Source organism: Lepidochelys olivacea (assembly GCF_965140295.1).
Source record: "Lepidochelys olivacea isolate rLepOli2 genome assembly, chromosome: 7".
NCBI lineage: Eukaryota > Metazoa > Chordata > Testudines > Cheloniidae > Lepidochelys > Lepidochelys olivacea.
Genome location: NC_140417.1, coordinates 56,156,899 through 56,171,063, shown reverse-complemented (window position 1 = coordinate 56,171,063; position 14,165 = coordinate 56,156,899). Strand labels below are relative to the sequence as shown.

Genomic DNA, 14,165 nt, shown 5'->3' with positions numbered 1-14,165 from the left:
GGACTATTCACTCCCCATCATTATGGGCCAGAGAAATCAACAGGGTCACTTGCAAAATAAGGTGTAAGGTATCCAGAATCTGGCCCCGATCATCACACATACAGATTTCAATGGAAGTTAGGCACCCAAATATCCTTTAGGATCTGGGCACCTGTGACTCGGTTTCCCATCACTGGGGCTCTAATTCAGCAAAGCATTTAAGCAAATGCTTAAGTCCCCTTGGAGCCAGTGTAATCACGTTTCTAGTTAAGCACATGCTTAAGTGTTTTGCAGAATCATTGCTTGCACCTGTTTTTAATTCATAGGACTTTGCCTCTCACTCGGTCGTTATTTACGGTCCTTAAAGTGAGGCATGGCATTATGGGGCTCCCTGGGTATTGGGTCTTAGTCATTTCCAGAGCAAACCTGCTCCATGTGCAAGTAAAAGATGGTTTCCCCACTGACTGCCAGGCCTGCAAACTCACCTGGGATCTGAGTCAAGCTGGGTCAATAATGCTGATGGTTCTGCAGGCCAAATTCTGCGCTTGGTGACACGTGTACAACCCCACATGAGGTTTGCACAGGTGCAACTGATTGGAACGTAGCAAACAATTCTGAGGCACAGAGTAGAATCCAGCTCCCTCTTTTAACTGCGAGCATGCCTGCATTGCAGGCAAAGGTGTGACTGCAGCACGGAAGGGTTAGCTTTGATTTAGCTAGCTCAAATAACAATAGCAGTGAAGTCATGGTAGCTCCGGCAGCAGCATCGCTAGTTACTCCGGGTCTCTCTTTGTCGGCAGAGCTGCATCTACACTGGGGTTTTTGTCAACATAGTGACGTTGCCACACCCCTGACCAACGTAGCTATCCCTGTATAAGCTTTCAGTGGAGACCAGGCCTCAGGTTTGTCATTACAGTCGGCAGAGCTGAAGATCCCCCGGGAGCAGATCGGCTGAGTAAGAAGGTGCCCTTTCTCCAGTCACTTTTCCTCTCTGGTTAGCTTGTGCTTTCCTTTCCCCTTTGCTGACCGGCCTGCTCCTGGTTAGCCATGTGCTCCTGGCTCTGGCATTTGTCGTCCCCTAAGGAAAGTCCCCTCTATTGTGACAATCATTGTAACCACACAGTGCTCGCTGATGTTTGGGGGAGCATCCACCCTAACTCTCCCTTGCAGAACTACTCCAAACGCCTATGGCCAGATTTCTTAAGGCTCCAAGAGATGCAGGTAGGTGTCTAGTAGGGTTTCTAAGAGAGCCAGGTACCTAATGCTCATTGTTTCCAATGGTAAGGTAGAGGCATTTTGAAAACCCCACTAGCTGCCCACCTGCATTTTTAGATGACTAAGAGACCTTTACAAATCCAGCCCTTAATAACTTCCATAGTGGCAGCTTTCAAAACATGCTGCTCTACAAAGCAGGCCCAGAGGGATCTCAGATTGCTCCTCTCAGTCACACCCTGGTGCGGCACTCACCCGCTTGACAGGGCAATTTAACTCTGCTGCGGCATGCTCTGTACAGCTTTTGTACCTGTCTGACTATGGGGATTATTTATTACTGCTCTGGTTATCCCAGTACACCCCATCAGAAGGGGGCTCTCATTCCAGTGTAAATGTGCCTTATACCGGTAGAGATAATCCTCTCCCGCCATGGGAATAGAGGGGTTGTAACTACTCCAGTATAGTTAAAGCAGTACAACTTCTGTGTGCAGACAAGGCCTCATTGCACTAGCAGATCTGGCAACTGGAATCTCTTAACAGACAAGGTCTTGGTCCCCTCTCTGACTGGGAGGCCCGTCACACCCTACAGTAGTGGTATGTTACTGGAGGGCCATGGAAGAATAAGGCAATCAGCACGGTACAGTGATATCCACATGCTAGGAGTGATAGATTGAGTTATCCATGCAAGCGAAAATTCAGCTGGGTGGTACGATTCCACACTGGCCCAACAGGGGAGCTGTTCATTCTGGCTCCCACCACACTAGAGGAACACTAGGGAACAGAGTGGGGCTGGGGCTGGAAAGAAGAGGGGACAGCTGTGGTGTGTTTTCACTGCATGATGACTAACACGTGAGCAGCCTGCTGTGATGACACAGTGAGACAAGGTACTGTAGTTTCACCACAAGATAGACTAGGTGAGCTCATCCCTGACGGGGGTGTAGTGCTCTCCTCATCTAGTCACCTTGCAGCAAATACTACAAGTGCCTTGGCTCCACCTAGGATTTTCCTGCGAGATAACTATCCCCTAGCTGCACCACAGACTCCCTTGGCCAGGTGTTCAGCACAGTGAGGCTGCCATCCTCTGCAGGGGGCGGCTCAGTGCATGCAGAATGGCTGTCCTCCCCTACTGTGACCAGAAAGGAGATGATTCCTTGATAAGGGGAGCAGACAGCCTGCTCCTTCCTGGGATCCGCCTGTGACAATGCTGCCTCACCGGAGACACAGAAATGGCAAGCCCAGAAGCCCCCTAGAATACCTCGAAGTTGCAGCCTACAGTTTGCTGTAGGACAGGTCTCCAAGTCCTCAGTCTTTGTCGGAACTGGAGTCATGGACCCTGGAGCCGCTCGCAGCTGACCACATGGGGCTCACGGCAAGCCACTGCATGTATAGCTCCTGATGAGACAAAGTGGGCCACAACTGGCTGGCTATCTTCACTGGCCCCAACAGCTCCACCCAGGATACTCTCCCAGTGTGCAGTCACCAGCTAGACTCTTGTGGAAACCTCATTTTGGTAAGCTCCACTTTGGCCCGGGGGCAGGAGGAAAGGAGAGAATCATCTCACACATCACACTCAGATGGACACAGCCCTTATGTTTATAAGCACAGCCGCAGCAGTGGGCAGCTGCTGGCTGTGCCTGAGGCCCATTCCCCAGCTGGGGAACGGGGGGGAAGTCAGTCCTGAATGCTGAAAGCCATCTGTGTGTCAAACTGGCTGGGTGATGTCACAGTCACCTGCCCTTACAGGATGGAGAGATTAAACTAGCCACAAGATAGAGAATAGTCCCTGTAAGAAGCAAGAGGTGGATCTAGGGCCTGATGCAAAGGCCATTCAGGTCAATGAGAAGTGTCCCACTGACTTCAATGGCCTTTGGGTCAGGCTCCAAGCTCTAGCCACTTCATGATTTGTCTCTCCATGCTCCCCTGGTGTGGCATTCATCCCAGCGCACCTGTCCCTTCCCTCATCCTACCATTACCCTACTCACACTATTCTCCACGCCTTGCTCTCACCCCATGCCATCCCCTCAGAAAGCATTTTGTGTCAACAAGTAATACGTGCAGGCAAACAATTATACCTGGCTTGCTCTTTGTATAGAAAACTTTCTCCATCCCAAAAAGCATAGCAATCTCATGTCCTAGCTATGCATAGAAAGTTAATCATCTACTACTGAAATGCAGTCCCCTCTGGGGTAGAGAACGGCAGCTGTTGGATAACACACAGCAACACTACGCGGCCGTTTAGGACAGGTAGCGAAGGACACTAACGCCCAGCCACAGGCACCAACTTTTGTCGGCACCGGTGGGTGCTCGCGCCCCCCTCTGCCCCCGCCCCAACTCCACCCCTCCCTGCCCCTATTGGATCCCTCTCCAAATTCCCATCCTGGCCCCGCCTCCTCCCCCAAGGGCACCACGTTCCTCCTTCTCCTCCCTCCCACTCAGGCTTGCCGCATGAAACAGCTGTTTCGTGGAGCAAGCGCTGGGAGGGAGAAGGGAGAAGCAGGACCCAACGGCATGCTCAGGGTAGGAGGCGAAGCGAAGCAGAGGCAGAGGTGAGCTGGGGCAGGGCGGGGTGGGGAGCTGCCAGTGGATGCAGAGCACCTACCAATTTTTCCCAATGGGTGCTCCAGCCCCGGAACACCCACGGAGTCAGCGCCTATGCGCCCAGCCGAAAAAGCTCGGGGGGAATTTAGGGAGGCAGAATGTCGTTATCTTGGTTGGAATTTGACCCTTACTTGCTAGAAGGGCCTTAGGGTCTCTGATCACCCCAAGTGACCTTAGTTCTATGTCTCCAGCAGTTCCCACAGCACCTCCTGCTGACTCACCAGCATCATTGGTTTTCTTTAGCAGTTTCCCACCTGAGTGCATCACTCAATAATTCCCCTGTCCCATTCATTCCCTCTGAAGCACCTGGCATTGGCCACTGTTGGAAGACAGGACACTGGGCTAGACAGACCATTGGTCTGACCCAGTATGGCTGTTCTTATGAGTGCTGGCCAGCCCAATCCTCCTTAGCTTGTAGTACTGGACAGGACCCTAACCCAATGTGAGGATGCTCTACACAAATACACTAAATTGTACAGAACACATGTGTCTGGTTTGGGTGCTTGTCCGCAGTGTAGTTGAGAGATGATGGAGAATGGAGCAGCCCACCACAATGCACCATCTCACTCCCCTTCAGCAAACCTCACCTGCCCCCGTTCTCCTGCCTTGTCGCCTCAAACACCTCGTCATCCTCATCCATCTCTTCGCCCTGCATCCTGTTCCTCAGACACTTTCCATCCTGCTCTCCCCTGTGCTGGGGAAAGGGGTCCTCTGTCACACTGTTCCTTCTCCCCAGGGTTCCTGTGACACTTGGATTGCTCTCGCTGTCCTTCTGGCTCTCGATGGCCGAATCCCCTTCGTCCTTCTCAGCCAGGATATCATCAATGTTGGTCTCGCGATAGCATCGCAGCGGCACCGAGTCCAGATCCGTCTCTGAATACTTCACCGTCCTCCTTATGATGCCGGTTTCACAGGATCCTGGCTTCTTACTACCTGCAGGAGCCATCTCTATTTCCACCTCGATGTGACACAAGCTGCGCTCCGCCATTGGCTTCTCTGGTTCTGGTGGCAGCTGGTGACTGGGCTTCTGCAGGGGTTTTGCCAGTGATGGAGACTCAAGAGGTGTCTGGGGAGAGGTGCCTGGAACAGAGAGATCCCAGAGCGTTTACATACAAGCAGCTGTAACCTTGTTCTAAGAGCAACCCAGCTTACACTTCAAACGAGGGAGCTGCACCTGAGAAATGCAGAGGGACCCATTTTGCAACTGCGACGTATGACCACCTCCAGCAGAGTTCAGCATGGAGCGGGAGCATAACTGGGCCCAGAGAAGGTATGAATCCAGAGGAACAAAGGTAAGAAGGGAGGTACTGGGGCAGTGTCCAAAAGGAGATTCACCTCTGCCAGCGTGTCTGAGGGTTTGGGGTGGCTAGATGTGTCCCAAACTGTACAGGTGGGGCCCATACCATGCTGACCTACCCAAACTGGGTTTTTAACCCTGAAGCCCTCCTCAAACAGGAAACCAAGAGCTGCATCCAGCCACCCAGAGTCAGCACGGATGGATTCACTGACACCACAGTGGAGCTTAGGGGTTTGGACAAACAGACTCGGATGGCAGCAGAGCTGCTAGCCTCAGAGGGACGAGGGCCTGGCCATTTCGAGCCTGGATTTTATTAGATAGGCCCAAGCTACAGAATTTGCATCCAGCCTTTCCAAACATAAGGCTCGGGGAAGGAGGGCTTGGTTCTGGGGTGGGTTCAGTTGGACCAGGACAAAGAAAAGGCCAGCCAGAGTATTTGGATCTGGATTTAGCAAGCAGATGTCGGTCGCAGTAGAAGGCGAGGCTGTCCCTCATCCCCACCCCCTAATCGTGAGGGACCCGTTACCTGTCCCTGGAGAGTCCAACGAGCCATAGAAGAATTCCCACTTGGCCTTGGCAATGCGCTGGGCATGGGCTGAGCTCTCCCGGGAATACGCCCATGAGCCCCCCTGCAGGAATGAAAGAGCATGTCAGCTGGGAGCCTCCCGGGGGTGGGGTGGGGGCGGGGAGGAAGGACAGGGGCGGGGAAGCAGGTATGTGGCCTCTGAAGGTGAGGCCCGGCTCTCCCTCAGAGACACACTGGGCAGTACCTGGTCGTGGGGCTCCATGCCCAAGGGGTTGTGCAGGAGCGCCGAGATGTGCTCAGATGGTGTCCCCAGCCCGTTGGAGAGGGAGCTGAAGAGGCAGTTGGTGTTCAGAGCATGGGGGTGCCCTGCTGCCCTTCCGTTGCCAGTACTCAGAGAGGGCTGCTTGCCCACAGGAGAGCGGCTACCGGCCAGGAACGGATCCGAGGCAGAGACCTCCAGCTTCAGCTTCCGACTGAGGTGCTCCTGGAATGGGCTGTTCTGGGCTGGCGGGGTGCATGTGCTGCCAGGATGCCCGCTCACAGAGCCACATGTGGGCGGCCGGGCTGTCAGCCGCAGGCTCTCGCTTATGCCCTGCCTGCTGCCTGGGGAAGGCTGGCTTTGCATGGTGGGGCAGGAGCTCCCCTCTTTGCTGGAACCGCAGTGGATGGTCTCCCCGAATTCCAAGCTGCGGCTCAGGCCGTGGGGGCTTGGCCCATTCTCCCTCCTGGGCTCGCCCGATGGGAGGCCATTGAGGGTTTTCACACTGGCCTTTTCAATAAAGCGGAACGTCACCACGGAGCTCTGTCCCTCGGGCGCCGGGGCCACCAGTGGGCTGCGGCTGCCCGGGGAGGACAGCAAGGAGTTTTGCCTGCTTCTCAGCGGGGTGCACGGTGCTGTCACCCGCCCAGAGCTTGGGCAGTTGCCATTGCCAAAGGGGCCAGCTTCTGGTGCCTTGCGGATTAAGGAGCCGGTGCTGTTATACATGCCCAGCTGACACCGCCAGGCCTCAGGAGCCAGGCTCTTGCGCAGTAAATGGATCCTGCCCGTGCTGAGATTGGGCGTGAGGCAGCGGTGCGGGCTGGAGGCAGTGGACTCCATGCTCTTGGCGGCGGGCAGCCAGGGCCTCCGATCCAGGTTGCGGGTGAACTTCGTGGGCGACACAGTGCAGTCTCCTTCGGGGCAGAAGCGCATGACTCCCCCTGCCTGGGCCATCGCGTGGGAGGAATCAGGTTTGAAGCCAAAAGGGGCAGGGCAGGGAGGAGGAGCTTTTCCAACACCCGTGAGCTGAGAGCTCCGCCAGAGGGCGACGCATCCTTACGTGGCCCTGAAACAAAGGAAAAAACAGCAAGTTAGGGCGAAAATACAATCAGAGATACAGGAAAGGGAGAGATATGGACCGGACCAAGGCCCAGCGCTATCCTAAGCCACCAAGGCTCCCTGGCTCCCCTCACAGGGATCGCACTGGTATATAAAGGCAGAATTTGGCTCAGCTGGAGTACGAAGAGAGAGAGAGAAAACAGGGCTACAGTCTCAGAACTGGCCACCTAAATGGAATAACGAGGCAGGGCTTGAAGTGGCCTGAAAAAAGTGGGGGGCGGAAGAGGGAGAATCTGTCCTGTTCTATAAATTAAAGTAACATCACACCTACCTGACTGTCCCCCTGCCCCCATCAATTTTGGCCCCAAGTCTGTTCTGCCCTCCCAGCCCCATCTCTGCTCCTCCAGCATCTCTGGGGCTGTTCTCCCCATCACCCAGGCCTGGGGGAGCTGCAGGGAAGCTGCTTCTCCCACTCCCGCAGGCTGGGTGTTGCAGAGGAAAGGCGGGAGCAGCAGAAGCACCACCTGGTTACTCCCAGGAGCAAGGGGAAAGCTGGGAGCGGAGCCACCTTGAGAGGCCGGACTCCTGTGAGAATGTGGCCGGCTCCCAAGGTCAGAGTTCCATCTGCCTGCTGGAGGAGCCCCGATTGGCTGCTCTTCCCCGGGGGGCGGGGGGAAGCAGCCAATCAGAGGGGATTTTCCCCAGGCAAAGCTGACATCTGCACCCCTCAGCAACACAGTTGGAGTTGTAGGCATTTCTTTTGCCTGCTGGGTATCCCCTCTCGACCAGGCACACTTTAAGCCCAGCAACTAGGAGCCTGTCTCATTCTAATGCACGACTTGCATGAGCAGAGAGCCACCGAGGTGAGCAATGACCTCATCTGCATGCACAACAGAGCTGGGCAGCCCTGAAAATCTGAGGGAGAGTTGAAAGAAGCAGAGAGGATGTGTGCATGCATGGGTGTGTGTGCGTGAGCAGCCCCAAGAGGAGAATTTGGCCCTTTGTGTATAAGACAGACAGTGTGAAAGAGAGAGAGAGAGAGGTGGGCATGTGGCTTGATCATCCCATTCAGTGCCAGTGTACTTGGCCCTGGGAATCTGCCCCCAAGGCCAGCAGTGGGATGCTGTCCCAGTACCCCAGGCGGAGAGCATAGGCCAGGGAGGTTAGTAGTTCTCTCCCAGCCCCTCCCTTCAGTGCAGGAACAGGACTGCCACAGGACTCCGCATCCTTTACAGGGAAGGAGTCGTAAGCCCCAGCCCTGCTCTTCCGGCATTCACCACCACCTGTGGAGCAGGGAGCCAATTAGCATTCAGTAAGGACTGAGGTACAGCCAGAAAGTCTGACAGTGACTGGGTTACATTAATACCTTAAGCCCATATAGTCCATCTAAATGAATACAACAGCACTCGTCAATGGAAGGCCTTAACCTGCACTCCCCATTGTAGCACATTTTGGGGGGTTTCTTCCACACTTCTTGATGTTGAATGGCCAGAACATGTTAGGAGAGTGTGTGTGGCGGGGGTGTGTGTGTGTGTGTAGCATACGTGAGTTTGAAAGAGATTTCAAAATAGGCTGCCTTTTGGCACAGATGGTAAATTTTGGTAGTGCAGATTTCTGGGCCCCTGCATGTACTAAAGCCCCAGGGCCGGCCTTTGGGGTGGACGGTCCGGGCGGCGGCCCAGAGCACCCCGCCAAAGAGGGTGCCATGTGAAGGGTTTTCCTGAGTCCCACCTGACCTGCCAAGAGCCAGCTGGGCTGGTGGAGGTGGCAGGCAAGCAGCAGTGTCTGGAGAGGGCAGAGGGACCCAAGCCGCAGGGGAGAAGTTGAACGACCATCCAAGTGACTAATCCGGAGCAGGGGTGCCCCCCCACTCCACTGCTGTGTGCAGCGGCCACTGCTCCTGTCCCCCACACCCATTCTTCCCATGGAGCCCCCCCGGCCATTCTGGACTGGGAGTGTCCTGTCTGCTGTGCGGGGTGGGGGGGGGGGGAGGAAGGTTGATGTTGGGGTGTCCCCCCCTCCACCTGTGTAGCCAGTCTCCGCTGAGCTGACAGGACAGAGGGAATCTCTGGGTCCGGAGCTAGCATCTGAACAAGCCTTCAGGCGCCTGATCCTGAGTGCTTTCTTAAAGAGACAGTGCACTCATACACTCACTCAGGTGCACGCACACACACAGTCACACAATCCCCTCCACGCACATGCACACTCCCTCTCTCACACACTCCCCCAAGCACCAACACACATGCCGTCTCTCACATACACACAATCTGTCACAAACATGCTCTCTCTTTTGTGCTCTCTCTCTCTCTCTCTCACACACACACAGTTCCCCCAACACACACAACACCAAATGCTTCACGCACCCCTAGGGGCTGTGAGGGGGGGAGTGAGGAGCGATGTCAGGGCTCCCTGCATCCAGGTCACTTTCCCCACCTAGGCTGTGCTGTGAGGCATCAGGAGCTGTGCCTCTCCTGCCCTCTCCTTACGCAGCCCAGGTGGGGAAAGTGACCTGGATACAGGAAGCCCTGACATCGCTTTTGGGGGGGAAGGGGGCACAGTGCAGGGGTTGGGGCACAGGAGGGGGCAGGGATTGTGGTGAATGGGGCACAATGCAGGGATTAAGGACGCAGGAGGGGGGCAGGGGTTAGGAGTGAAGGGATGTAGGGATATGGGGTGCAGGAGGGGAGTGCAGGGATTAGGGGTGAAGGGGGCACAGTATAGGAGTTAGGGGTGAAGGGAGGGTGAGGAGCCTGGGGAGCCTATAGGGGCCAGGGGCAATGGGGAGCACCATGCCCACAAGGGCTAGGCGCACCAAAATGCAAGTTCACCCAGGGTGCCATTTTCCCTAAGGCTGGAAGGTTCTGACAGCCTGCACTATCTGCTCTACAATAGCTTTGAAGAGTCTAAGACCAGAAGTGACCATTGTGATCTTCTAGTCTGACCTCCTGTATAGCACAGGCCAGAGAACTTCCCCAAAATAGTTCCTAGAGCAGAGCTTTTAGTAAAACAACCAGTCTTGATTTAGACATTGACAGTGATGAAGAATCCATCACAACCTTTGGCAAGTTGTTCCAACAGTTAATTGCTCTCACTGTTAAAAAGTTACACCTCATTTCCAGTCTGAATTTGTCTAGCTTCAACCTCCAGCCATTGGATCATGTTAGACCTTTCTCTGCTAGGTTGAAGAGCCTGTTATTAAATATTTGCTCCCCATGTAGATACTTCTAGATTGTAATCAAATCACCCCTTAACTTTCTATTAAACCAAACAGATTGAGCTCCTTGAGTCGATCATTATAAGGCAAGTTTTCTAATTCTTAAACATTCCCATGGCTCTTCCCCGAATCCTCTCCCAAGTTTTCACCATCCTTCTTGAATTGTGGACACCAGAACTGGACACAGGATGGGTCGCACCAGTGCTAAATACAGAGAGGTTAAATAATCTCTCTGCTCCTACTCAAGAGAATGATCATGGAGGCTTCGTCTGAGACCAGTCATAAGAACTGTCTATGTATAGAAGTGAGGAGACATTAGAAAGGGGACAGGGACCAATTACTCTCTAGTCAAGATGAACAGAGCAATAGATATCAGGCTAGAAGTAATAGGCTCCAGCTGAACCTGAAAAGTTCTGGTGAGCGAGCAAGCGTGTTTATGGATCCAGTTTGTCCCTGGGGTAATTCCACTGATGTTACAGAAGGAATCAAGCTGGGCCTACTGTAACTCTACACAGAGCTCAGCTATAGAACAAGCTGCCAGGGAGGGAATCATGATAATTGGTGGACCCCCATCTATCTAGATGAGACTCAAGATAAGGAACCCAATTCCACTGAGGTGCTGGGGGACAAATTAGATCTAACTCACTCAATTCTGTGGTCTGAAGATGCCTGGGAAGCTCACAAAATGTGTTGCCAATGTCAGCTACAAGAGCAGTCTATGGGCTTGTCAACCCATGCAGTTATTCTGAAATAGCAAGCCCTCGTATTCGATTGACTTTTCAAACTGCCCAGTCAAGCTGTGAACCAACATCCTTCTAGCTCAAAGGGACACTGCAATAAATAGCAACCACCTTTCTATTGAATGTACAGATCATTATGTTGTTTGCCTCCATCCTAAAAACATTCCAGTTAAGTGGATTTATTGGTTAGGAAGGACCCATTTTATTGTGTTGGGGGATGCATGGTGATATCCACATCCCTCTCATTGTTACTATAATCCATCTCTTCTCCAACTCTCCCGGCCCCCTCAGGCCTGCTGATTTAAATATGTTGGACACGGACCAGGACCACGAGTGTCATATGTTAAATAATAAAGGAAACAGGGACAATGGGAGGAAATGGCTCATTCTACAACGAAAGCCCATTTAAAAGAACCCCGTGCCTCATTAAAAGACTACTGAGATGTTACCTACAGGCCACAGGGCAACAAAAGGCATACAATGCACACCAGAAAGACAAAGAAAGAAACCAGCATACAGGAATGCTACCTACAGACACTACCTGACACAGCATACTGTGATGGAAGACAGCAAAACAACCTGGGACATTACCTTCAGGACACAGCAACTGGCCAATACACATTGGGAAGACAGAGAACCCACCAACCTATGAACTTCTAGTCAAGCTATGGAGAACAAACAGGTATCTTTTCTAAAGGGCTTTTAAGAAGACCTGCTTAGATTACACAACAGTAGGCTTAGAAAAATCTAAGATTACTAGAAGATGCCGGATGGAAGCTTCCCCTTCTTTGTACAATACAGTTGCTTTCTTGACAGAGAACTGATTGATTCTGTACCCAGTTCCTTACTACCCCCCAGCCATGAGAGCTTGTAGAATTGGCCTTTGGATATTACTCACTGGCTGTGGGCAGCAGGCACTCGTGGACAGAGATTTCTGACAGGAGGGATAGCCACACAACAGACAGGATGGTGTTTTCAGAAATTCAGAAGGGATCCCAGGGACCCGCGGGCAGTGTGCATCCCACACAGTCTCACACCAAGGAGGTACAGGACGCCCTGCTAACACGAGGTGCATCAAAACAGGGAAATGACTCTGAAACAAGCGGGGGGATTGAAAAGAGAGCACAGTTACAAGCGCACAGAGTGCTCACATTGGAAGGCATATTAAGGACCCTAATGAAGGGCCAAAACGCCCCAAATCCTTGATGTTCTTTTCCTTTAAGCAGGGGTAGAGGATCCCGAAGTAGGCCAGCTCTGGCCTCCTATGGCCCATTGGGTAGCGCCTGCACTCTACCTTAGTTCTCAAATTCAATTCCTTCTGCACAAATTTCAAACAACTGTAGTGTTCTCAAGCAGCAAGGACCTGAAACTCCACATCCAAGGCTCCTAGATTCAAAGGCACTCCAGGCTGGCTGACTGGAGTTTCTTGGGCAGCTTCAGAACAATTAAAGTCTGAAGGCTTTGACTGAATTAAAGAAGGAAGCAAATAATACTATCAGGACAGAATTCCTTGTGTGATTTCATCCGTTATTACATGCAATTCATTTTACCTGAATTTTCAATGCGCTGCAGAGTTCAGTTCCAGCAATGCCTGAGCACATCATACTGGTTGCCCTGGGGGAAGCTGGAAGTTTGAGTAGTTAGGCAGGAGGTTGATGGGGGTTTGGGTGCATGTGGAGGGCAGCAGGAAGTTTCCGCTAAGGTGAACAGCAGTGAAGTAGTTAATGTTGATATTTAAGTTGTCACCATTACGTTTCAAAGTTAACCCCTCACTAGGATGCACAGGGCAGTTTGCCCATTGCTCTCTGAGCTATTGTTTCAGGCTCTTTGCAAACTCAAGCAGGTGCCACCGTATCAGTTTACCCTGGGCTCACATCAGGAAGGTTTTCTTTCCCCAAAAGAGGTTTTGTTTTGTTTTGTTTTGAAATAAGAGATTAGCGTACACTGCCCAGGTCTGCAGCAAACCCTGCTACTACCGAAAGGCCTGCCAACATGCTGTAGCTCTTGAGCAAGGTGTCCATTGCCTCAGCTCATCCTGACCCCAACACCCATGATGACGGGAGCTTTACTGATCAGTGCTAGAGCCGCATCCTGTCGAGGAGGAGGCCAATTACCCTCAAGCCACTGTGCTAGCCAAGGCATTTATTCCCAGCATCCTAGGCCCATGGCAGATCCTGTCCTATCACCCCCCAAGACATGCATTGCCTTTATCTCAAGTTGCAATAGGTGTACATTCTTGATCATCAAGTGTTCTTGGCCCCCACCAAATCTATACCCTTTACTCATGCCTTTTATGCCCAGGAAATCCATGGCAGCTGCTTCCAAGAGTCCCAGGCCTCCATTATGGCTAGGCCCTTTGCTCCCAGTCCCCCTATTTGGTCCAGAGTCACTGATTTCAAGTGCTTTAGGCTCTAAGCACATTCAGGCTGCAACTCCTGGGCTGGGACCCCTAATCCCCCATCACATTCTTCTGAGCACCCTACACTTGTGCAACCCACAGAATTGTAATCCCCAAAGTCTCCAAACCCCATCCCTTCCAAGGCGATTGCCCTCACATACCCCAGCTCTGTCAAGTCCAGGCTCATATTCCAGAATGGGATGCAGGAGGTGGAAACACAGATACCAGGTGAGCGCGTACAGAAGTGCAGGGTGGAGGTACAGAACGTGGGAGGTGGAGAAGAGTGCTGGGGGGTGCGATACACAGGTGCAGTGTAGAAGACAGGGTGCCCTCATGTATAAGAGGGAATGTGGTACTTGGCTATGGGACGTAGGAGGTGGAGAGCATGGGGTTTTTAGAGGCGCCAGGCGAGGGAATATCTGAAGGCAGTGGGTGTGCAGGCGGCTGCTCTGAGGGGGCAGGGATGGGAGCTTGGAGTGGAGTTTTAAAGGGCGTTCCAGCCTCTGAAGGAGTTGGGGAGTGGGTGTGGCATGGGGCTTTGAGAGGCACCTGCTGGGGGTATGTCTGCAGGATGCAGGACATGCAGGCACTGGGTATGCCTGCCCCTAAAGTCTGATTTCTTCACAAGGTTGGATGGAGGTGGGCATGCCAGTTCCCATCCTGGGCAGAGACTGTGCTGAGAACTGCTCCTGCTAGATCCTCCGACTCCCCTCATCCTGAATCCCACTCCGCCATCCCACCCCCTAGGCTCAGCCAGACAAGGCTCTCAGTCCTCCCAATCCCTCCAGCCAGCCACACCGGCCTCCCTCACCCTCTGCCTGGCCTCCTCCCAGCTCACCAAGGATCAGCTCTGAGTGGAAGTGACATCCATCCAGCTCAGCAG

General features: G+C 53.0%; 1 protein-coding gene across 2 annotated transcripts in view; it reads right to left on the bottom strand.

Moving 5' to 3' along the window:
- Positions 1–14,165, bottom strand: part of PSD (pleckstrin and Sec7 domain containing) — a 107,185-nt gene that overhangs the window by 58,327 nt on the left and 34,693 nt on the right. For both annotated transcript variants that reach the window (XM_084633571.1, XM_084633572.1), the window contains exons 2-4: positions 5,857–6,937; positions 5,613–5,715; positions 4,377–4,869 (exon numbers count right to left, since the gene is read on the bottom strand). In XM_084633571.1, coding sequence (XP_084489697.1) covers positions 4,377–4,869; positions 5,613–5,715; positions 5,857–6,825 — 1,565 coding nt within the window. In that variant the 5' untranslated portion in view covers positions 6,826–6,937. The remainder of the gene's footprint in view (positions 1–4,376; positions 4,870–5,612; positions 5,716–5,856; positions 6,938–14,165) is intronic.